We start from the raw sequence: 24,127 nt of genomic DNA, 5'->3' as shown, positions 1-24,127 counted from the left end.
GTAAATTTTCTTTCTTTAATTCCCCTGGTCTGACAGAATCACATCATTGATGTCTGTGTATTTACATGTGAAAATTGTTGCTTAAAGTTCTTATTTGTATCACCTCAATATTACAGGTGTTTAAACTATGGTTAGTTTCTAATGTTGTGTGCTGTGACGCATCTATACTGTACAATTATAACATGGACTTATGTTTAAGTAGGTTTCTAGATGAACATGTCTCCTAAATCTAGGATAAGGGTTAGGGTTATGTATTTGACCTACCCCGATGACCTTCACACCATTTACCCTATACTTTTTTTATTTGAAGCATGTAAATCGTTATATTGAAAAACATATTCTTATATAGTCCTCAAACCTCTATGAAACATGTATCCAAAGTGTCTGATAAACGTCACCAAACGTCAATCATCGTATTGTAATGAAACGGTTATGGGATGAGAAGAAGAATGTCTTGAACGAGCGTTAGAGGATCCGCCGGTAGCGCGCATCACTAGTGCACGAGCGAAGTCGCGAGCCAGTCGGACGCGCAGGAGACGCGATCAAACACCGAAAATCTCGGATCAAACTTAACTAACGTTAGCATAAACTAAAGTTAAACTTCAAATAGTTCAAGTCTGAAGAATACACACATGCAGATATTCCTCACACGAGCTGTTGGAGAGAAGAAGAGAAACACGCGGTGAGTTTTTCACCTTTGACTGTCAATTACACAAATCTTTCTTTTGGGACTTCAACTGTTATTTATATTTCCACGATGCTGTTTTTTTGTGTAATGTGAAGTATAAGAAATTAGAATTTTATAAGATTGTTTTGTCCTTGACAATGTGACACACCTGTTGCTGTAGTTAATGACTGACAGAAATCAATCACTCATATAAAATATCCATAAACAACATTGACTGCTTATGTCCATATAAGACAATCAAAAACAAAACAAAATCACTGCTGAAATAAATCAGATGATGTGAATCATATCATTTCATTGCTAAATCTGCTAAATGACTAAATGTAAATCTGCTAGTGTGTTATTGATGACAGGACAGTCAGTCAGTCATGATCATATCTAACAGAACACTACCTACTTTGCCTACTTGGATGTTTTTTATAGAGGACTTTTAAAGACAGATATGTCAGATTTAGCAAACTTTTAGTCTAGAGAAAATACAAAACTCTCTGCATGTTCTTCAATAGATAAATACACACAGACACACATCATGGAACATGTACTTTCATAATCATAATCCAGTATGTGGGATCCTTCATTCATTGGGTTAATTTAATTAAACCAATGTTAAGTTTAGTCACAACATCACTCAGAAAGCAGAAATAATGCAAAGACTTTATGCTGAATGTTGTATAAACTCTTACACGCTTCTTTAAAAGTGTCACTCTGAATGAGTGCAGACCTCACAACACGTCATGTTGTCAGGACTCTACATGTTTGAAGCCTGTGTAATTATTCAGTGTCCTTTAGAGGTGATTGTGTTATGACCATAAACACACTCGCTCTCTCTGTCACTCGCACACAAACACACACATCTGTGGTACTTCATACATAAGTGTTTGGGATACTGAGAAGTGGGTGTGTGTAACAGAGAGAGATATGAGTGTGTGTGTGTGTGTCTGACAGAGAAGCGTGTGTGTGTATGTGTCTGAAAGACACAGAGAAGTGTGTGTGTGTGTGTGTGTGTCTGACAGAGAAGCGTGTGTGTGTGTTTGTGTCTGAAAGACACAGAGAAGTGTGTGTGTGTGTCTGACAGAGAAGCGTGTGTGTGTTTGTGTCTGACAGAGAAGTGTGTGTGTGTGTCTGACAGAGAAGCGTGTGTGTGTGTGTCTGACAGAGAAGCGTGTGTGTGTTTGTGTCTGACAGAGAAGTGTGTGTGTGTGTTTGTGTCTGAAAGACACAGAGAAGTGTGTGTGTGTGTGTTTGTGTCTGAAAGACACAGAGAAGCGTGTGTGTGTTTGTGTCTGACAGAGAAGCGTGTGTGTGTTTGTGTCTGACAGAGAAGTGTGTGTGTGTGTTTGTGTCTGAAAGACACAGAGAAGTGTGTGTGTGTGTGTCTGACATAGAGAGAAGTGTGTGTGTGTGTGTGTGTGTGTGTCTGACATAGAGAGAAGTGTGTGTGTGTTTCACTTCCATATAATGATGAAGAGCTGTAGATCCTCAGAGAAGTTCAGACATCAGTTGAGAGGTCCAGCAGTGATGGAGTGGGATTGTTATGTATCTGTGTGAGTACAGACTCTGTGTGTGTGTGTTTTTTTTCTTGTGATTGATGAATGTTTGTGTTGTTTCTTGTTGTTTGAGGTTCATTTTCTCAAGTCTGGGTTTACTCTGCAAAACTGTGAAAACTGCCATATTACACCATTAACATAAAAATAAATAGTTAGGAAACAGCTTTACATACATTTAGGAAGTTTCAATAGTAAAAAGAAATAAATCACCACCTGTATTTACCCGGTTTGTGTGTTCGTTTGTGTGTGAGGTGGCCTTTGTAAAAGGAAGTGGTTGATTTGTGAACATTGAGTAGTAAAGTCCCTCCCTCAAACCACACACACATATAGAGAGAGAGAGAGAGAGAGAGAGAGAGAGAGACAATAGAAGTGAGGAAGGAGATGAGTTTTACTACATGGTGTGATGGAAGTGACTAATCTCTCTTTTCCTCCTCTCTCTCTCTTTTTGTGTGGTGATGAGGACTCTTCACAGGTTGAAGTTGATGAGTTCTGTCAGTGTGAGTGATTTGAGCCGATCTGTAGCACTGGATGATCAAAACAACCAGCAGCAAAGAGCAGGAACCAACGCTACCTGGAACAGGTATACAACACACACACACACACACACACACAGACGTGAGTGACGTTTCATTTGAATACACAGGCAAATAAACTCTTGATTGTGTTATTTCAGTATTTCAACTTTATTTGAGGTCTTGTAGAAGCAGAATCACGTTTGTTTGTTGTGTGAAATATTTGTGTATGTGTTGGCTGCCCACATGAGTTGTGTGTCAACAATACACAAACACACACTGCCGCTTATGTGTGTGTGTCATGAGAACTTTGTTTCGGTTCCTACACACACAGAGAGAGGCTGGAGAACAATGCATGTTTGATATCACTGATGCTCTTAGGTTAGTGTGTGTGTGTGTAGGAACAGAAGACATGTGATTGTTATTCACATTCTGCTGATGGAACATTTCCTGACAGTGAACGGAAAGTCTTTGACTTCATTTCATCTGTCAGTGATGCTGTTGAAGACATATTTAAAGTGACAATGTTTAATGACGTGTGTGTGTGTTTGTTTGTGTTTGGCAGGATCCATAATGCCGTGATCGCTGTGTTTCAGCGTAGAAATTTGGCAGAAAATGAACTCTACACACTGAATGAAGGGGTTAGGTGAGTGAACTTTCACCTAAAAACAAATTACAAAATATAAAACAAACCCAACAGACACGCATACAAGATTGACTGAATGTATGTGTGTGTGTGTAGACAGCTGCTGAAGACAGAACTGGGCTCTTTCTTCACAGAGTATCTTCAGGTAAAGCGCACACACACACATTATCATTGTTGTATCTATAGCATACACATGAAGATGCAACAGTGTGAAGAACTAACTCTCCTGCTTGAATCTGGTTTCTCCCAAGAATTCATTTCATTGACATTAATTTATAAACATCATAAGAGTTTAGGTGAGAGCGCTGCTGACATCAGACTCTGGGCTTTATAGCCTAATTTAGCTCTCAATGCATGAGTCCGACTGATTTACCAGATTGTCAGAAACTATTCAATAGAATTGTATAATTTAATTGAAGTATATTTTTTTGAAAATGATTACTTCTGGAAACTAAAAATGACAATATACCAGAACAATTTGCAATAATAGCATTAAGATTTGTACACACCGGCACAATAATCGCACGTGTCTTTGTGTCTTTCAAAAAAAACTAACCCTTTCTCTCAACAGGTAGTGGTCTAGCTTTTGTTGAAACCAGTAACTTTGTATTGGCACCTGATGTATTATGGCTCCTGTATGAACTTTCGCTTATTGCTCCTAAACTCTTTGTAAGTCGCTTTGGATAAAAGCGTCTGCTAAATGTCTAAATGTAAATGTAATGTAAATGGTGTGGACAAGCCGTCAGTTTATCGAGTTTAAACCCGATGTAAAATCATCAGCCTCCCAGTGAGTAAGATAATTGCGTGTTCAGCTGCTTTTTAACAATGGAAATTGTTGAGTTAAGTAAGCCAGTGGAACCAGAACTCCCCTAAATGTGTTTAGTGCTTTTTCACTTTTGTTAGTGTTGCATCCTGATACTACAGCGTTGGTATTGTTGTCGGATCGATACTTCATTTAGAAAGGTTCTAATCTGTGCTTAAGTTTTGCTCCTGTTTTCATCCTGTTTCGTGCTTGAGTGGTCCGACCAGTGCTTGGGCTTGAACCCAATTGTAAACATCTCTAGAGACCTGAGTTTGTCTGTCCACCGACAGTCCTCATCCAGCCTGACTGAGCTTGAGAGAACTGAAAAATCTGTCCCAGTACACTAGTTGTGCTCTCATATTGTGTGTGTGTAACGTTACAACTTCCCAACGACAAGCACTTAAATCCACGTAATTCCGCTGAGATCTGCAGGTGCACATTCTGTTGATTTTAGACAAACATATACGCACAATATGAGGGCTGTGTGTTGTGACAGATTTTTAGTCTCCGGATAAATGATTTGAGATGTTTCAAATGAAACTGACAACAGAGGAGTTCAGGAAACACAGTTTAGCTAAACCATTGCCATGGCAGTACTACACCTGTCACCTGTCCTGCGACAGAAGGGGGTGGGGTATGCTGGAACTCATTATCATTTAAAGAGACATGCACTAAAACGGGTTGGGCTAGTAGAGCTGTGTTTGACGAGGCAAAAAGGGGTTTGTTCGCACAGCTATTGAGTGTTTTAATCAAAATATGTTCCAGACATTCAATGAAGACACTAATAAGTCAAAAGTTGTTGAAAGTGCTCATCTGATGAGTCCTTTAAACCCGCAGTCCGTAGGATTGGCCTCTTTGTCGCCTTCTCAGTTTGTAATTGATACTGTTTAATGTGTGTAATTTCTATATCACACAAGATCCCCAGATAATACAAATCCCGTGTGAATAACGTTAGGTCTTAAATAACATTTGTCATAATGAACATAACAAAGAGAGAAAGAAGAACCGCTGAAACACTACCCGTCTGTATTAACACAACAAGTGCATAAAGGCTTCTGTTATCTATTGAAATGTCTTAACGTTAACGTTACCTGTACAGAAGAAATAAAGCAATGTCTGCATCTGTTTACAATCTTACACCTTTGAAATGCCTTGCTAATATTAATTCTTGTTTTGGCACGAGTCTGATCACATTCCCTGTGTCATAACTGTCATCAGTTTGGTCTTTCTTGTTTTTCACAAATGATGAATCCCCAGATGTCAACACTGCTTGGCGTTAATAAGTAAAAGTACTAAACACCGCCATATATAATACTAAAGGTTGTATGAAATCCTACCCAGCAGTTGTGAGTTCACGTTATAAACCGCATGTCACTCGCATCCACGTGCGGGCTAGCAGCCGGATCCTTTTCGTTCTGTGTACGAATGTGACGAAATGATGTATAGACGAACGACACCATATAAGGATCTCCGGGATAGTCGACCCGACAGGGCAAATTACAAATTATTATTACAAGCTTTCCGTGTCGAGTCCATCAAGGGTAATGACACAGTTGTAAACACCGTTCTTTCATGTTCTTGCTCAATAATTGGTTTTAGCTCATTTTGCGGACTGCCGCTTTAAATGTGATATTTCAGATGTTTCTTTTTAAAACATTTACAGACATTTCTAAAAATCGGTTTTCACTTATGAGGTACAGAGTGTAGATATATGAGAACAGTTGTAGTATACAGCGGGGAAAATAAGTAATTGACACATCAGCATTTTAATCAGTAAAGGGATTTCTAAGTGGGCTATTGACACAAAATTTCCACCAGATGTAGCCATCAAGCCAAATATTGAATTCATACAAAGAAATCAGAACATTTAAGTATACAAGTTCAGTCATAATAAATATAGTGAAATGACACAGGGAATAAGTATTGAACACATGAAGGTAACAAGGTGCAAAATGGCTTAGAAAGCCAGGAGATCACCTGAAATCTGTCAGTATTGAGAGAGAACCCCTGCCCCCTATCAGTACTAATTGATGTCAGCTGCTTTAGTCCTAATTGATGGGCCATAAAGGCTTCTCATTACCTAGGAGGCACACAGGAAATACTTCATGATGGGTAAAAGCAATGAATGATCCACGTAAGATCCCTGTCCGAGGAGTCCAAAGAGTAATCAGGAGAGTTCTCCAAGAGCCGAGAGCCAAGAGCCACTCGGGCAGAACTTCAGGAAGACCTTTCATCAGCAGGTACTGTTGTTTCAAAGAAAACTATAAGCAATGCACTGAACCGCCATGGCATCCATGCACGCTCACCACGAAAGACTCCATTGCTGAACAAAAAGCATGTTGAGGCTCTGTTAAAGTTTGCGAAAGAGCATTTGGAGAAGCCTGTGGATTATTGGGAGACTATGGTATGGTCAGATGAAAGCAAAATTGAACTTTTTGGCAGTCATTCTACACACCATGTTTGGAGAAGAAATGGCACTGCCCACCACCCCAAGAACACCATACCAACAGTTAAGTTTGGGGGTGGAAGCATCATGGTTTGGGGGTGCTTTTCAGCAAGAGGTACTGGCAGACTTCATATTATTGAAGGCAGGATGAATGGAGAAATGTACCGGGACATTCTGGATAAAAATCTGCTGCCATCTACCAGAAAGCTGAAAATGAAAAGAGGGTGGACATTTCAGCAAGACAATGATCCCAAACACAACGCCAAGGACACAAACCACAAAGTGTGTGTGAATCCTCAACATCCATTCCAGAGTTTAAGAGCCAGACATGTAAAGGATCACACACCTTTGGAAGATTTTGGTATTCTGGAAACTATTAACAGGCTAGAGTTTAGTGACCAGAGTGTGCAGGGTGGGTTGTAAAGTGAAATAGTTCACTAAGATTCTGTGGCGATGGACCATTTACTGTTTTGTAAGGTATTTTGAAGTCTATTTGAGCCTTAACAGGCAGTCAGTGGAGTGATGATCGATGGGTTTATACTGTGGGATGTCTTTGATCTAGTGAACACTTATAGTTGAAGTTTATTCAGTGGCACTGCAGGAGATTAACGACAGTCATCTGTTCATCACCTCATAAATGCATCAATATATTTCACCTCATCTTAAGCAGAAAGCAACACTTTAGAGATGTTTGTGAGATGGAAGAAAGCTGTACGACACATGTACGTGCATTTGATTCACTTTTCTATTTCATATAACAGATATTGAGGTGTATCTTGTGTTTTGGTGTGTGTTCACCTTCTGTTGTTTTTCTGCTCCCTTGATTCAATCCACATTGTAAAAAGCACCATGACACCAAAATGACATGGAATTGTCAACCACTGAATGAGTTCTGTTGTGTTGTGTTTGTACAGAATCAGCTCTTAACAAAAGGAATGGTGATCCTGCGAGATAAAATTCGCTTTTATGAAGGTAAGATTTCATGTTTCTGTTTTTGAGTGAAAGGTTTGCTAATGACAATATGATGTGTGTGTTCTCTGAGCGCTATCAGATCGAGGCGGTGCTGGTGTTGTTGTTGCTGTTGTGTTTGTGGTTGTATGATGACATCGCTTCCGCTCAGGTTCACACCTGTAGTTCATCACAGAACGAGTGTCTAACTCCCACAGGTTTAATCTGGATTCTGTCTGCAGGTCAGAAGCTTTTGGATTGTCTGGCAGAGACGTGGGATTTCTTCTTCTGTGATGTGTTGTCCACACTGCAGGCCGTTTTCTATCCCGTCCAGGTGTGTCTAACACGGCTCATACAGAAATGCACACCTGAACACATTTGATTTGATTTACTCAAGCATTGTGTTGTGTTGTCAGGGCAAAGATCCGTCAGTGCGCCAGCTCGCCCTTTTACATTTCAGGAATATCATTACTCTTAACATCAAACTGGAAGATGCGCTGATGCGTCCACGAGCCCGAATCCCTCCGTCAATCATTCAGATGCTGCTCGTCCTACAGGTGATAACACAACATAACCTCTGTGTGTGTCTGTGTTGTGCGTCTGTCTGTGTTTGTGTGTAATTAAACTTCAGTTTTGGTGTTCGTGACTCTTGAGAGGTTGATGTTTGTGTTGTGTGTTTCAGGGGGTTCACGAGTGTAAAGGTGCGAGCAGTGATTATCTGAAGTTGGAGTCTCTGGTACAGAAGGTTGTGTCACCCTATCTGGGTACACACGGTCTTTTCTCCAGCGACGGCTCTGTCACTCAGTGCTCATGTTTGTTAGGTTAGTTCAGCATGGTCATGATTCCTGTAATTAAACAGTTTGCTGATTTAAAGGTTTGGATTATTTTTCTTTCAGAGAAGCGACTGCACCGCCACAGTCTGCGATCCATTGACTCGCCTGTAAAAAACCCAGTGGTTCGCTCAAAAAGCTACAACATGCCGATTCTGATGCCGGTGGCTGAGTATGTGTCTGAGAGCAGCGCGGGGGGCAACGTGAGCATCCGCCGTCATTCTGTGTGTCAAATGACTTCATGTGTGGAAGAGACTGCCTTCTCTGAGATTCCTCCCAGCCCGCTGACGTCCTTCACCTCTCAGGCTGAAGATTGTGAAGACCCGGCTCGTGATGGATGTGCGGCACGTGGTTCTCTCTCCTCTTCACCACCCATACTCTCTGAGCTCCAAGAAGCCCGTGACACCTCCTTACTGCCCAGTCTTCCGTCCAGTCCAGAGACGGTTGTGGATCAGATTCTGGAGTCTTTGGACTCGGACACTGAGGGAATCTTTATTGATTTCCAGCGGCAATGCTCCAGTTTGTCTGATGACAGCCGCAGAAGTGAGAGTGTGGATTAACTGTTGACAACACTTTTTTACACGCTGCTGTTTTTTTCTGTGACGGCGCAGATGTTTTAACTGTCCAGTATAGTGCTTCATTCAGAACACCGCAATAATAAATGATCAATAATGCATATTTTCTTTAGAAAGGCTTTTCATAAAATGTGATACAATCCAAATGACCATCAAAGTACAAATAGAGATGCGACTCTGACAGATTGTCTTTATGCATTTTTTAAGTTGAGCAGTTTTTTAAAACATAATCAATAATGTAATTTTTGAATAAATTAACCCTTCACTGATTTTGAATTATTATAAATGTTATTACAAAGAGGTTGATCATTAAATAAGTTTGTCCAACAGTAATGTAAAACATTTCAAAATTTAGAGGGGTTAAAAAAAATCTTGTTCATTTTCTGCTCCTTTTTTTGTTTTAACTTAATTTAACATCCAGGTGGGAAAATCTGCTTACTTGTTGTTGATTGTTTTGCTAAAATATGCAAATACACCTTCATTCGCCACCTTGAGTGTCATTACATAGAGGAGCTGATCTCAGATCATAGCGAATCAACAGATTCTGATGTCTTTATCTAAAAGCTTTTGAGTTCAGCATCGGCTGTGAGAGAATCAATGCTGATGATGTGAGCTTCTCTTACTGGCTCAGTACAAAACTTTTGTGAAATATATCATACATTTAGTGCAGTTATACATCTGATAAATAAGATCACAAACCCAAATAATTGATGTTTGAGCATTGGATTATTGAACATGTTTTTGGTTGAACTAAAATTCTATTTAAGATTATGTCTTTTGGGGGGGGGGTGGCTTTCATTGAGAAGCACTGCCTTAGAAGGCACATCCTCATCTTCAATACTCAATTCTCTGTAGATGCCCACTTCCGTTTTCTTTATGGACAAAATTGTAGAAACACTTAAGATTCTATTTGTTAACAATTAGTTAATGCATAAGATAACTTAAATTACCAATGAACAATTATTTTACAGCATTTAATAGTTCATGATAATTTCAGCATTTACAAATACATTTTTAAATAAATACATCATGAACGAACATATATAACTGTAATTGACATGAACTAATATAAATAAATGCTGAAAAACTAAATGGTTCCTAAAGCTAATGTTAGCTAATGAATTTACAGATACAACCTTAAGTTAAAGCGTAAATTTCATTTAAATTTAAAGCGTACCGAACTTTCTAATGCTCAACAAGTATGCAATTATTTGTTTAAAAATACGAGAACAAAAAAGCATTCATATGATGAAATAATAATAATGATTTTCTATTTTAATAAATGTATTGTATCTACACATTTGAGAAAAACAAGCCTCATTATTGTTTAAAATGTGTGGTATAAATGTATAAATGTGTGTAGGTTGAATGACTGATAAAATCTTGTCGCCACCTGGTGTTTTATTTAAAGTCATCGTTTATATTAATTTGCAATTGTAATTGCAGGCTACATATGTAACCTTCAGATGCAGATTGTGATACAAATGTCACAGCTAACTGTAAGTAACTTTTAAATAATAATCATGTTTACTTGCCTAACCAGATTGTGTATATATTAAGTAAACTTTTGTGCATGTGACCCTGTCTGTGAAAACCAGGCTAACGTCTCATAACAAAAGATCTTTGAGATATAATGACCATCAAAGTTTGATTTCAATCAATAATTTCACTACGATTTTAATCTTTCTCAGAAAAGAACAAGATTTTATTTACACAGAATGTTCTTGACACCTTTTTTTTTACTTTTTTATGCATTCAGCAGACGCTTTTATCCAAAGCGACTTACATTGCATTGTACGATATATTTGTTATTTTTAAGTATGTGCAATCCCTGGCATCGAACTCATGACCTAACCACTGAGCCCCAGGAAAGCTCATATGTATAAGACCAAGATTTAATGTAGGCCTACGGTAACTATAGCTTTAACAGTCATTTCATTTGTTGATTTGACTATATTCTAATGGTTGAATTAAATAAATGATCTTTGTCATGAGCTTGTGGTCCAGAGGATGGAGGCGAATTCTTTTTCTACCCCAGAAAGTGGACGATCCTATACATTTTAACTTTGGTTATATGATATATATTGTATTTCAAATGATACTTCATCAATCTTTCATGAAACTAAAATTGCTTTCTTACCGGAAGATAGACCATGAATATATTGACATCTTTCTGTATTCTACGGCAACAATATGTATTCTTATGACATTTAAAAGGAATGAATTGACGATTGAATTCGTTTGATCACTAGTGGGCACCATTACACAAATGAAAAGAGCTTCTATACTGTGTTGTTGTTGAAGGTGTTTAGAGCGCCCGTTTATACCTATTAGTGTCTCCTCCTCTGAATAGAAACTCACACATACATTTCAACTAGAGCTTTATTATATAAATATAATATATCAAATTTAAAGTAATCACACACACGAACGTACGTGTCTGCAAGTTAGGGTAAAATGGGGACGATACGATGTATCCATGTATCTTGAAGTTGTGTTACATAATATAACTGTGTGTGTATGTGTGTGTGTTTGTGTGTGTGATAGAAGAGAGAATCTGTGTCACAGGCCATGTTAGGGCTTGTTGGAGTACAACATTCCTAAACTCTGCTTAGCACAGTTTTCTCTTCCCAGTTCTGACCTGCACACCTGCTGACACACACACACACACACACACATGAGAATGATGGATGTTAAAGAAATTGACATATTTTAGCAATATAAACTGACGTATTTTCAAGAACAACAACTTTCATTGCAGCTGTACTGATATTGAGTCACTTGTGCAACATCTTGTGCCATAGACTTGTGTTTTAGTTACATTAGTGTACATGAATTTATTATTTTTTATGAGTTGACATGTTTGTGCTAAGTGTCAGATCATAGATGCTATACATACAGTTTACGTTATACAGAATATTCCTTCTTTTTGATTGTAGTCTGGCGATAAACACACGTTCGAATACATTTTTTTGTTTTTCATGGGATACCAAGTCAGAATTAGGGTTCAGGAATATGTATAATGATGTATAATATACAATAAATATTTATATTCCCATACTACAGTAATACGCGTTAAAGTCCTATATTAGCTCCCAGTTTGAAAAGCACACACTATAATTTGCAGTTATTATATGTTGTGCGTTTGTTTTTTAGTTATTTTAAAACAATGGGCAATCAGTTGTGTTGATGGTGACGTTCATAAATACCCGGATGTCAGCAAGGAAGAGGCGGGCTAACCTGGTTTAGGGAAGTGGCAGGGTGCGAGATTTCAACCAATCAGAGATTGGCTTTTTATGACGCAGTGATTGACAATCAGACCATGCACTCGTCATGAAGGACTTGAAGTACGTATTTGATTGAAGCTCAGTTTTGTCCAACCACAATTTAGGTAGTTCGGCTCTCGTCCACTCACAGTGAGAGAGGCTGCCGTGGGCGGGGCGGCGCGTGCGGCGTTTGGGCGGTCCGGTCGTGTGGTCGTTGTGAATGTGGCAGCCGCAGGGAGGGGCGCGCGCGCGCTGTTTATTTCATTATTAAAATTGATTTCAGAGTGAAATAAAAGTGATTTTTGAGTGTAGATCTTCAGCACGACGCCCGGATCGCTGCCGTCTGTTTCTCATTGTGTTTCACCGCTGTGACGGAGGAATTATGGGTCCATAAAAATGTTGGACTAATCGCACGAGAGACTCTTTTCCATGAAAGATAGTTCTATGTATTTATTCTTTTGTTTTGTCTCGTGAGGATGGAGCAGGTGAATATTCTGAAGAGATTTATCGAGAGCATGAGGAGAGACGAGCAGAAAGCAGAAGATAACTTCAGCTCGGACTTCATGGTAATTTAACACATGATTATATTGATGAATGAAACACACACACACACACACACACACGCACGTAAGACACAACACAACACAACACAACACGACACACGGGCAGTGTTACTCACATCTGATCATCATCACCACTGCGGCCTTCTCACACACACACACACACACACACACACACACACACACACACACACAGTTGTCTTGATGTTGTGTCTCTGATCATCATTTGTATATTATAGGTAATGTGATGGTGTCAGAGGTCACAGAGAGGTTAGAGGTTACTTGATTTTTATTTGACTTGTTTATTTTTATTACTGCAATGCTGCAAACCAATTGTGGTGTTAGTTTTGTCATTGTGATTGTGATTATGAGAGGCAGAAGTGTGTGTGACAGTCATCTCAGATCTCATCTCACTTGTGTTGTTAAACTCATCCTCAGAATCCTCTTCTGCACAAATGAGCACATGTAGATCTGGGATGGGTCACTTCTGAAATTTTGTTTGTTTGTATTCTGTGTGTGCAGATCAGTGTGTGTATCACAGAACATGCTCAACACAAAGTGAGGTGTCCGATGAAGGTTATTATGATTAGATGAAAATCATCTAAACACTTGAAGTTCATAAGTGGTAGTAAAGCTCAGAAATTCCAAGAAGCTTTTACAGGAAGTGATGTAATGTGTGTGTGTTGTGAAGACATGTAAAGGCATTATTGTGCGTTTTTTCCCCCCCATGTTCTGACTGGGTGTTTGGATTTGTATTTTTTACTGTTGTGATGATTATTTCAAGTCATGTGTATGTTAGGTTTATAGGACAGATGCAGGGGATTATGGGAGGACAGACAGACAGACATACACACAGCTGTGTGTGTGTGTCATCTCGACCTGTGGTTTGGATACATTTATTTTTCCTCTGCTACTCTTTATAATCAATTTTATTTGTTTGTAAAGCTTTCAGAAGATTGGTAGTGTTGTGAAGCAGAGGATTATGGGTAAATGAAAGTCATCTCTACACATTCATTGCGCTGAAGGGCAGTGACGGGGTGTCGCTTGAATAATGATTAAACTTGTGAGTTCCTACAGTGTGTGTTTCAGAAGAATGTCATCATGTGCTCATTTATTCAGACTTTACACACATGTTATTTTGCTCTGTTGTGTGTGTGTGTTTAAGAGGTCAGAGGTCACTCACTGTATTTCCTGTGTGACTCAATTGCATGAATTCCTCACACATCTCACAGCAGAAAAACACTGAACACATTCAAATGTTTCTGTCATGAAAGAGAGGGACATACGTGACATTCTGTTCCAGTTGGTCAGGAGGATAAGAGCGAGTTAGATGTTTTTCATGACTCAGCTGAAACACGTGTGTGTGTGTTTTTGTTACTTCCTCTTGACAGCTGAAAGATGTGTGCGAGTGAAGAGCAAGATAACTTGTCGATCTCAGATCTTTAATAGTGATTCTCATCACGCGGCCATCATTGTTTAGATCTTCTACATGCCATCTTTTTCTTTGTGTGTGTGTGTGAACACACTTCCTGTGTGTGTGCCGTGATGTTGAATCACACTTCTTCCTGTGTAACGTGGCACACTCACTGTCTGAAGGTGTACACACTGACCCATATTTCATTTAGTGTGTTTCTGTGGGGTTCTTCACCAACATCAACGTGTGTTGCTATTCTCCTCATATGTTTTCAGAGACGACACGCATGTGACAGTCCAGTGTTTAGCCAATCAGACAGCAGGATAAGATGTGAGAGATGTTTACAGTAAATTCTGAGGATGTTGTTCTGTGTCACTGAGACTTCAGGAATGTTCTGGATGTGTGAATAGACTAGCACTAACACGTCTGATGTTCTTCTCATCCGCAACATGAGAAATAATGTGGACACACACAAACATATGTGTCAGAACACAAGGACAACATGTTGGGTTTTAGTATGTTAGATGTGTGTGTGTGTGTGTGTTTGTGTGTTTGGCTGACCATCAATTGCTGTGTGTGTGTCTGTAAAATATTAAAAGTGTTAAAACTGTTTTTGAGTCTGCGGTCTATATATTATATCAGTACTGTAGAAATCTATCAAATACTGTGTGTGTGTGTTTGGTTGTGTTTGTGTGGTCAGTCAGCTGATGGGGGGGTGTTAAACCTGAGCAAATGAACACAGCAGAACATCAACCATTGTTCCACCCCAACACTTACAGGAAAGGAAGTAATACAAACCCTATTCCAACCACACACACACACACTCACACAGGGCTTCCTGTGCTGGAAATGCCAAATAAAGGAAACATGCAGATGTGTTTTTTGAACATGCGTGTTGCTCACATGTACATGAAGGATATCTGTGTATTTACAAACATTTGGTGGGCTGGGGGTCGAGTGAAAATGTTCTGTCCTGTGAATTAAAGTGTCGCTTTAGTATGTACAATGACATGAGATGAAGACGTGTGTTGTGTTATTGACTCATCATTCATCTTATACTGTCCCTGTGTTGTTCCCTGCAACTCTGTGTTGTGCGACTGCAGATATAAACCTGAACACTGCTCTTGTGTGTGTGTTGATTTACAGCGACTACGTCGATTATCTACCAAATACAGAACAGAGAAGATCTACCCCACGTATGTTGGAGAGCAGGAGGAAAACATGAAGAAAAACAGATATAAGGACATTCTGCCATGTGAGTATTGTCATGTATCAACACAACTAGGAATGGACATTTATTCCAGTTCCAGCGTCTCGGGTCAATCATGCGTGTGATTTCATCCCCCTTACACTAACCCGTGTCAAAAACGTCATTATTCACTTTCAAAGGATTGTGAATGTCATGCTGAATGTGTGCACGTATGACCATCTGAAACACATTCTGTGTTGTGAGAGAACAGCATTGAATGATCACAAGTGTGAGTCTATACACATTCTTTCTCTCTGCCCTGAAATCACCTGTGGGTTATTCCTAATGTGTGATGAACAAGTTCTAGTGTAGCCCGTGTGCTACAGTTAGCACGGCATCAGACACAACAGCTTGTTGTGTGAAGTGTGTTTGTCATTGTGCATGTTGGTAACTGATGGCGATATTTATTTTATTTTCTTGCTGCATTGAATCACAAAAGCCATTAAAGAGAGAGAAGAGGCAACTTGAGAACTGTTATCAGAATATTAATGATAATATTAAACCTGATATCTACCTTTTTACTATGTTTCTTTAGCCTAGTTGTGTAAGCACAGTGGAGCTTGTAGAGATGCTGCAGTCGTGTCGTGTCCGAGGAGAACTGGTTCCTCTGGTTGTTCTGGGTTCTGATTGGGGGGGCTGCTGACATCAGCTTTACAATTGAAAGTTTTTATTAATATCACTTTAAATGGAACATTCTGCTTTATTTATTTATCAATACAACAGGACTGTTGAATGCTTCAATCTGATTGGTTCACAAACGTACTATGGGTATGCATTAACTTTCAGTCAGATCTGCTGACCACATAAGGCCCGATTCACATAACGTGTCTAAAACCGCGAGCCGCACCTCTTTCTCTTCAAATGACTTGTGTGGCACTATAAAAAGTTAGAACTCGATGTGCGTCTCCCACTATTTGCGCGGTCCTGCTGTGCGTCTTCATTTAAAATGACGAATGTGCGTGGAAAAGATGCTACATGTGAAGCAGGCCTTACTGTTCTTAATCACTCTAACTTCTACATGCCATCACCCCACACTGCACCTGCTCTTCAACTGCCTTATATCATTTTTCGAGACAAGTATGTTGAAGTCAGTGTTGATGTTTTATCATGAGGTGTGCATTTCTCATGTCACATGCGTGTTGTGTTTCTTTTGTATGTCAGTCGACCACAGTCGTGTGAAGGTGACTATAAAAACATCCAATCAAGATACAGACTACATCAATGCTAACTTCATCAAGGTACTAAACCCTTCCTGCACCTTCTGTGTTTGTGTGCACGCGCGTGTCATTCACACCAGTAAAATGTGTTTTGAACAGAGAGCGAGATCAAGCGAATCAGATCCTGTCAATAGAAATGACTTCCTGTCAGATGAGGCGAGATGTTTCTGCTGTGGTGTTTAATTCATGTGTGTTATGTGCAGGGAGTGGACGGGCCGGAGACTTACATCACCACTCAGGGTCCGCTGCCTAACACCGTGCTGGACTTCTGGAGGATGATCTGGGAATATAAAGTTGCGGTGAGTTTTCATCAGAAGCAGTTCAATCGATGATTATTCATCACTTTGACAAATTTATAAACCTTTTAATCGCAGTCATATATCCTTACTGTTTATGTGTGTAGTTTTGTTGTGGTTTATTATTTCTATGTCCAGTCAACAGCAGTTTTAACTCACAGATAGAAGAAAACCATAACATGATATTAACAGCTTATTTATTGATCCACATCAAATGAAAAGAAAAGGTTTAAAACTGATCTTGGGTAGAGAATGTGCACAAATGTGGTTTGGTGTTCTGTTTTGTGCACATATTTTCTCATTATGTGTTTGTCTCGCCGTTCCACAGGTCATAGTGATGGCGTGTCGAGAGTTTGAAATGGGAAGGGTAAGAATGAGATTCTTTTACAAAAACAAACTTGACTTTTGTAGACAAAGTATCCCAAAGCTGTTTGTTTTTTGCAGAAAAAGTGTGAACGTTATTTTCCTCTGTTTGGAGACGAGCCTGTTCTGTTTGGCCCCTTCAGGATATCCTGTGTGAGTGTGCACTACATCTCCCAGCATGCATCTCTCTGTCACATGAGGTTTTGCTGTGAAGCTCACATTCAGAGGAATATACACCATTTGTTTTTCAGGACTCAGAACAGGCACGGACAGATTATTTCATCCGCACGCTCACAGTGGACTTTAATGACGTGAGTGTCTCTCTCTCCTCTGTCTGTCTGTCTGTCTGAGGACTGGTGTTTGACTGTTTGTATGTCTGCGTTCATCAGGAAAGCCGACAAGTGACGCAATTCCATTACGTGAATTGGCCCGACCACGACGTCCCGTCTTCCTTTGATTCCATATTGGATATGATCTCTATGATGAGAGGACATCAGGAGCGTGATGATGTTCCCATCTGTATCCACTGCAGGTATCTGACGTGTGTGTGTGTGTGTGTGTTGGGACTGATTTAGGTGAGTACACGCAATCATATTGGCTCTGTAATGTGTCGACAGTGCTGGATGTGGCCGGACGGGAGCCATCTGTGCGATTGACTACACGTGGAATTTACTGAAAGCTGGGGTAAAACACACATACATACACACACACACACACACACACACACACAACATCTGTCTGCTTAAGAGTGACATGGCGTGTTGTCTTTATTTTGTAGAGAATTCCAGAAGATTTTAATGTTTTTCAACTGATTCAGGAGATGAGGACGCAGCGGCATTCTGCAGTACAGACCAAAGTAAACGACACAGTCACACTTTGAAGAACAAGACACGTATTGCAAACTCCCAAATGACTGCTGTAATGTTTGCTTTGTCTGTTAGGAGCAATATGAGCTGGTTCATCGAGCGATCCTTCAGCTCTTTGAGAAACAACTGATGCTGTTAGAGAGTTCAACAAACTCTGAGTTCACAGACGGGATGGTAAGACAACACAGCATAACACACAAGCGCACAAGAGCGGCGGATGATTCAAGTCAAGTCTTCTTTATTTGACCTAATTTATATGAAGCTTCAGAGAATTTATAGCGATCAGAACTTGAGCTTTTTTTACATTAAACTTGCTGTCAGAGACTCACACACTCTCACCCACTACAGGAAGAGGGCAGCCCAGAAAAACCCAACCAGAACTCAGACGAGGAACCATGGGATACGCCCCCTCCCAAACCACCCCGTATCCGCAGGTAAACCCCGCCCACTCTTCTACACACATCAACTGAATCTACATGTATTTTATCATTGGAGTTTGGCTACTTCCCCACAGCGTGAGACTGTATTTATGACATATGACTGACTAGAATGATCTTTTGCATGTTTTATAAACCCCATGCACTGTGCTGTGCTTTACCCTTTCTGGGTTTTTGTGTTTTTTCAAACATTTATTAGATTTAATAAATATTTTCTCCTGTAAAGCTGCTTTGGAACAATGCACATTTTGAAAAACACTATGTTACTAAAGTTGAATTGAGTTACTCATAAGCTTTAAAACTGCTGTCTACTCAAAAATAAAGAAAAATCTGTCACTGTCAAGTATATGACAAACAATGTGTAGCCTTATCCTAACCCTGTACGCTTATACAAATGATTTCTGATTTGTGTGAATGGGGGGGGTGTTCACCGGGAATTTCTCTTTGTGTCATGAGGTCAAGTCTGTAAACAGAAAGCAGAGGAATGTGTGTGGTTGTTTTGATTGATGGAGAGTTGTTTATTCTTACAACAGTCGCTTAAAATGGTCATCTTGATGGCTGTAGTTAATCTGGAAACTTTTAGAAAGTCATCATCAGGAGAATGTCACGTAAACATCTCTGGTTATTTCACTCTATTTAATGATTCAATGATAAGGTCTTATTTGAAATGACAGCTGGTTTTATAACATCTGTATTTTCTCTCATCTCAGTAATCAGGTTGAGGGGGATGTGAAGGAGGAGATTTTACAGCCCCCAGAGCCGCACCCTGTCCCTCCAATCCTCACACCGTCCCCGCCCTCGGCGTTCCCTACGGTCACAAACGTGCGTCAGGACAATGACCGATACCACCCCAAACCCATTCTGCATGTGCTGGCGTCGGACCAAAACCCCGATCTCAATGAGAACTACACCAAACCCAGAGAAGGTCCGCCGGCACTGCCCGCCCTGACGACACAACCGCCCACCCCGTCCCCCGGCGAGGGACTCGACACCCGTCTGGATCCAAAGCTGAGCATCGAGATCAAGAAGGTTCCCCTGCAGGAGGGTCCACGCAGCTTCGAGGGTAACGGCGCCCTGCAGCGCTCGCACGCCTTCAAACGCTCCAACACCAGCAGCAGCTCCATGTCTGAGGATTCTGATGACGCTCCTCGTCCCAATCACCTGCCACTGAGAGCTGAGAAGAGTCAGGCCGCCTGGTCTTTGCCCAGTGCAGACAGAGCGTCCGAGCGGACTCCCAGCCCCACCCTTTCATCTGCGGCGTCCGGCACACCCATGAGAAGCGCTCTCAGCTTCACTAACCCGCTGCATTCTGACTTCACTGATGCGGAGACCGGAGGGGGGTGTGGCACCAGCGGCTGCTCCAGTATTTCCATGGCAACCAATACTGCTTCCTTGCAACAGCAGGGCGATCACGCTGCCCACAGGGTCACTACGATGTCCATCGCTGGCCACAGCCTGCTGACAAAGACCCACACGAGTACGTCTAAGTTTCCACTACAGTCACATTTCATCAGTTCTTCATAACATTCAGCCTCATTTGCCCAGGTTACAAACAGAGTTTCAGTGTCACAATGATGGATTGTGGGTAGGAAGATGACAACACATTGATTTCTGTTTTATCACCAAACAATTTTGTTTTTTTGTGTGCCTTCTTTAAATAAGACCCAGTTTGATATGTGAGATCGATCGGCCTTGTGTAATGATGTTTAATACGGTGAGTGAGTGAGTGAGTGAGATATTAACAACACCTCACATCTGCATGTTCTGACCGACTGACATCTGTCTTTCCTTCTTCATCTTTTCCTCTGTTCTTTCTCCACGACTCTTTGATCAGTACATGTGCGGGAGCTGTAACCCACCCCATCAAATCCAGCTTCAGTTGTGTACGGCCCTCAGTAGGGCTTGGTTCATGTTGATGGGGACTTCTTAGTTTGTTGTTGCTGCAGGTGAAGGGCCGCGTGTGTATGTGCGCGTGTGTGTATGTGTATGTGCAAGTGTGAGTGTATGTGTGCGTGGGTGTCTGAGGCTGAGCTCTGGTTGGTAATAGCGCTCTTATCTGCCTCAGACTGTGACGACAGTGAAGATTCACCCCCCCCTCTTCCAGAGAGAACCCCTGAGTCCTTCCAAATGGTCACAGGTGCGTCTGTACCACCTCCAGGCACACGAGCCCTCATCTCGCTCTGAACCCAACATTGTGACATTAACTTTACTTCATGTATTTCAGCCGGTGATATTAAGGTTCTATCAGTGTGGGTCATCTGTTTATTTTGCCTGGTCATTCTTGGTTAACAGTGTAATGATGAGACACACTCATGCACATAATCATAAATAAGTGAATATCTTTTATTACAGAATATGGAGCAAAGCTTCATTACTTTATCCAATTTGGCGTTTTGTTTCATTTCGAATCTTGATTCATGTCATATTTAAATCGTGTAAATACTTCATGTGATTTCAACTTACTGTTTTTCTAGATTTAATCATACAAAATAACAAAAGTGCATTTCTTTTTTCTTTTCGTTTCTTTCTGGTTTTGTGGGTCAAGGGTCAAAGAAAGGGACAGGCTTTGAGCAAAAATGCCTCTAAAATTGTTGAGCAAAGGTTGTGCTAATGACGTCTAGGTTACATTATCACTGCATAAAATAAGCTGCTTCAATTCTGCGGTGAAGAGAAATGACGTTTATTTGTACACACAGCTGTGGATGATGTCTGGTTGAATTCTCACAGGTGGATGATGATGATTAGACACATGTGCTTGTGTGTGTCATTCTACACATCTAAACAGTCTCTCTTGTGTTTGCTCCAGACCCCACAGATGTGAAGCTGTGTGTCTCAGAAGCGTCTGCACAGGTGAGAGAGCTGCCTTCATATATAACATTTTATCATAATGAGATCAGATCATGAAATATCTTCCTTCTTTTTCTTTCAGGTGTCAGAAAGCACACAGATACAAAGCCCTGCTGGTCCTCCAAAGAACGGTACGTCTCATAGCAGAAATTCACCTTCAGGGTCAGTGTGATGAGATCTGGCAGCAGAAAAATCTCTTCTCATCTTGAATGGCAGACAATGGTCGTGTTTTCCTGTGCTTTGAGTGTTGCACATCTCAACGTTCCTTTAGTTTTGTCTCATTACACAAAGGACTCACAAGCACAAGCAAACTTTAGAAACTTTTTCTGCAGTTAAGAGTGTATTTTTTAAATTTCTTAAAGAACGCCACGTCTAGAGCCTTATTCACAACTGACCAATGACAAGCCAGCAGTGAAATCTGTCGTTTCCATAACAACATGCGAGGAAGGTGATTGGTTGAGCAGGGTCAAAGTTGAGAAATTAAAATGGAGAGCGAAACGCCCACTGGAGCATAGTTTTGTATAAATAAAAATGTAATTTTCACTTTTGAATGTGTTTCTAGTGAGAAATAAGTATGGTAGTTTTGGTTATGGTGAAGACCTCTGTTTATATTTCAAGTAGAATTCTGTTAATCCGCCTGTGAAGCCTGTCTGACACATGACTTCATACACAAACGCTCCTAAGTGTCAGCTGGTATTCGTAAACACAACGCTGCAAGCTTTTTTTCTTTCTAAAAAAGTGCTATGGTCAAAAAAAAAGTAGAATGTGAACATGGCCTAAGATGGGCATTCACTGCCTTCCATCTGAAAGAAAGAAAGACTAATCAAGCGTTGAAATGCCATTAATCCTGTTTATTGTCCGTTCAGTAGTGTTCATTGTTGATTGGTTTCAGTCATTAAAATCAGGTGTGGTTTGAAAGCTAAACATTTACATTTGCCACATTTTCTTGAATAATTCACATTAGTGCTGCAAACCCCTAACTTGATATCAACAAAGGGTCTGTTGCATTGAACTTGTGTCATTTATTACCATGACTTTTTGTTCAAACAAGTTATGATATGATGAATATGTTCGTTTAAATGTGTCGATCACAATGTGAATATAAAGTTGTGTCTGTTGCATGTGTGATCTCTGTTATGTTTTTTTCCAGATGTGGTGCAAAAGGCTCCAGATCTGCTGGCTGTAGTCACGCCCCCTGATGTCCCGACAGACAAGAGAATAGAGATTGAAGCCGCCTCCCAAATGGGTGAGTGACAGGGCTTGGGCAGAAAGATGACCACAGACACAAAATGATCTGTGAGTTTTTTTCAACCACGTTTGTAAACGACAGGATTTGGCAGCCGTTGCCCGCAGCCCAAAGGTCCCCGAGAGCCTCCGTCAGAGTGGACATGACCGTCATTACCTGCTCCCGTTGGATCCGTTCATCTTTCTTTTTCAGGTGTCCACTGTAAAGACTGTGTGACCTCATCGTCACTGACTAACACAATCAGTAAAGATTCAATCTCCCATGATGCACTTGTGCGCTCTCTGTTGTGCTGCTGCTGGCTGCCGTGAAGTCAATGTGCTGGTGCTAAACCATCTGCTGGGAGCAGAAATCTGCCTTAGAATAAACACATCAAAGCAGGTGGAAGCATTCTGCATCTTTTCCAGAACTTTACACCTCGAGTTTGACAAGACAGTCAGAGCACGCTGTCCTCACCACAATATCTGCATTGTTTTATATGTGTACAGGGTGGTGCAGTAAATCATTATAATAATGTACTATCACTGAATATATTAATGCCATGTAAGAAATGTCCGTGCATGAAACCTGTACCTCAAACTGTAAATTATTTGCCCTGCTCTTAGAACAAATGTTTCAGGGTTGTATTTGTTTTTTTTCTTGCGTCTCTAATATTCAGGTGTGTTTTTTTTTCAATGGCTGGTATGTTATCGGCCGCTTGACAAAATGCAGCAGACTCGAGATTGTAATAATGCTTTTGTATATTGTATTCTAGAGGTTATTTTTGTATATGCCATTTTCTCACGTTACAAAAACCATTACAGAACTCGCACACTACGCCTTTGTACTGTCTGTGTGCGTGGGTCACAAAATATTATTTTTTCTGTTAATAATGTGTGTGATTGTGAGACTTTGTTCACATCAGTAGTATTTATTGGCCTCACACAGATTGTGCTCAATGTCGCCCTCTGCAGTCGCAACGACAATCTGCGCGCACACACAGTGTGTTAATGTCTGATAATGTGTGAAAACAGTGTTTGTATGTAGGCTGAAAGTGTTCAGTGAATTGACACTGATGGTGTTTAGTGTTAAACTACTGCTGCAGTTTGTCATTTGTCTCAAATGCCCATTTTACTGATATGTTCAATAATCTGCAGCCTGTAACTCCCCATTCTACAATAAAGCAATACATTTGTTTCACTCTTCTTTCAAAAGAAACAAGTGTACTTAAATGTGATGTCTGTCATTTTGAGCTCAGAGACATCACAGTGTTTGGATGTTTTCACTGCAAAAGCGAATGTTTTATTTATGAATGACAAATAAGCATATTATACTGTGACTTTTAGAAAAGTTTCGAAATGCGTTTTTTTATGATAAACATGACACCGAATGCTGT

At 40.3% G+C, this 24,127-nt stretch overlaps 2 protein-coding genes across 5 annotated transcripts; both read left to right on the top strand.

The window, feature by feature from the left end:
- The first annotated feature begins 445 nt into the window (after nt 1-445).
- On the top strand, nt 446-10,292 carry prr5b (proline rich 5b (renal)). 3 transcript variants are annotated; one of them, XM_056748961.1, is made up of 9 exons: nt 446-682; nt 2,696-2,815; nt 3,313-3,393; nt 3,490-3,538; nt 7,556-7,613; nt 7,832-7,923; nt 8,006-8,146; nt 8,272-8,410; nt 8,486-10,292. In XM_056748961.1, exons 1-9 carry the CDS (start codon nt 633-635, stop codon nt 8,977-8,979), a joined length of 1,224 nt encoding a protein of 407 aa, XP_056604939.1. In that variant the 5' UTR covers nt 446-632; the 3' UTR covers nt 8,980-10,292. The 3 variants fall into 3 exon arrangements, with proteins under 3 accessions (XP_056604939.1, XP_056604940.1, XP_056604938.1); XM_056748962.1 differs by having other exon boundaries at nt 449-682; nt 2,708-2,815; XM_056748960.1 differs by lacking the exon at nt 446-682 and adding an exon at nt 697-2,232 and having other exon boundaries at nt 2,708-2,815.
- A 2,177-nt stretch (nt 10,293-12,469) lies between these two features.
- On the top strand, nt 12,470-23,931 carry ptpn12 (protein tyrosine phosphatase non-receptor type 12). Of its 2 annotated transcripts, XM_056748559.1 has the most exons (18): nt 12,470-12,826; nt 15,381-15,489; nt 16,645-16,721; nt 16,904-16,999; nt 17,325-17,363; nt 17,441-17,512; nt 17,611-17,670; nt 17,749-17,891; nt 17,977-18,043; nt 18,138-18,215; nt 18,301-18,399; nt 18,574-18,659; nt 19,373-20,139; nt 20,728-20,799; nt 21,469-21,512; nt 21,592-21,640; nt 22,660-22,755; nt 22,840-23,931. In XM_056748559.1, exons 1-18 carry the CDS (start codon nt 12,737-12,739, stop codon nt 22,899-22,901), a joined length of 2,106 nt encoding a protein of 701 aa, XP_056604537.1. In that variant the 5' UTR covers nt 12,470-12,736; the 3' UTR covers nt 22,902-23,931. The 2 variants fall into 2 exon arrangements, with proteins under 2 accessions (XP_056604537.1, XP_056604538.1); XM_056748560.1 differs by lacking the exon at nt 20,728-20,799.
- Nucleotides 23,932-24,127: the final 196 nt, after the last annotated feature.

Source organism: Triplophysa dalaica, chromosome 5 (genome assembly GCF_015846415.1).
Source record: "Triplophysa dalaica isolate WHDGS20190420 chromosome 5, ASM1584641v1, whole genome shotgun sequence".
Taxonomy (NCBI): domain Eukaryota; kingdom Metazoa; phylum Chordata; class Actinopteri; order Cypriniformes; family Nemacheilidae; genus Triplophysa; species Triplophysa dalaica.
This window is presented reverse-complemented; position numbering and strand designations above follow the sequence as displayed.

What these genes read in the sequence shown, in the direction of transcription:
- prr5b (XM_056748960.1), top strand. Translation starts at nt 2,147, where the DNA reads ATGATGAAGAGCTGTAGATCCTCAGAGAAGTTCAGACATCAGTTGAGA. An exon ending in ACCAACGCTACCTGGAACAG is followed by an intron (nt 2,816 to 3,312) that starts GTATACAACACA and finishes TGTGTTTGGCAG; the next exon opens with GATCCATAATGCCGTGATCG. An exon ending in CCGTTTTCTATCCCGTCCAG is followed by an intron (nt 7,924 to 8,005) that starts GTGTGTCTAACA and finishes TTGTGTTGTCAG; the next exon opens with GGCAAAGATCCGTCAGTGCG.
- ptpn12 (XM_056748559.1), top strand. Translation starts at nt 12,737, where the DNA reads ATGGAGCAGGTGAATATTCTGAAGAGATTTATCGAGAGCATGAGGAGA. An exon ending in AAACCACCCCGTATCCGCAG is followed by an intron (nt 18,660 to 19,372) that starts GTAAACCCCGCC and finishes CTCTCATCTCAG; the next exon opens with TAATCAGGTTGAGGGGGATG. An exon ending in GCTGACAAAGACCCACACGA is followed by an intron (nt 20,140 to 20,727) that starts GTACGTCTAAGT and finishes TATCTGCCTCAG; the next exon opens with ACTGTGACGACAGTGAAGAT.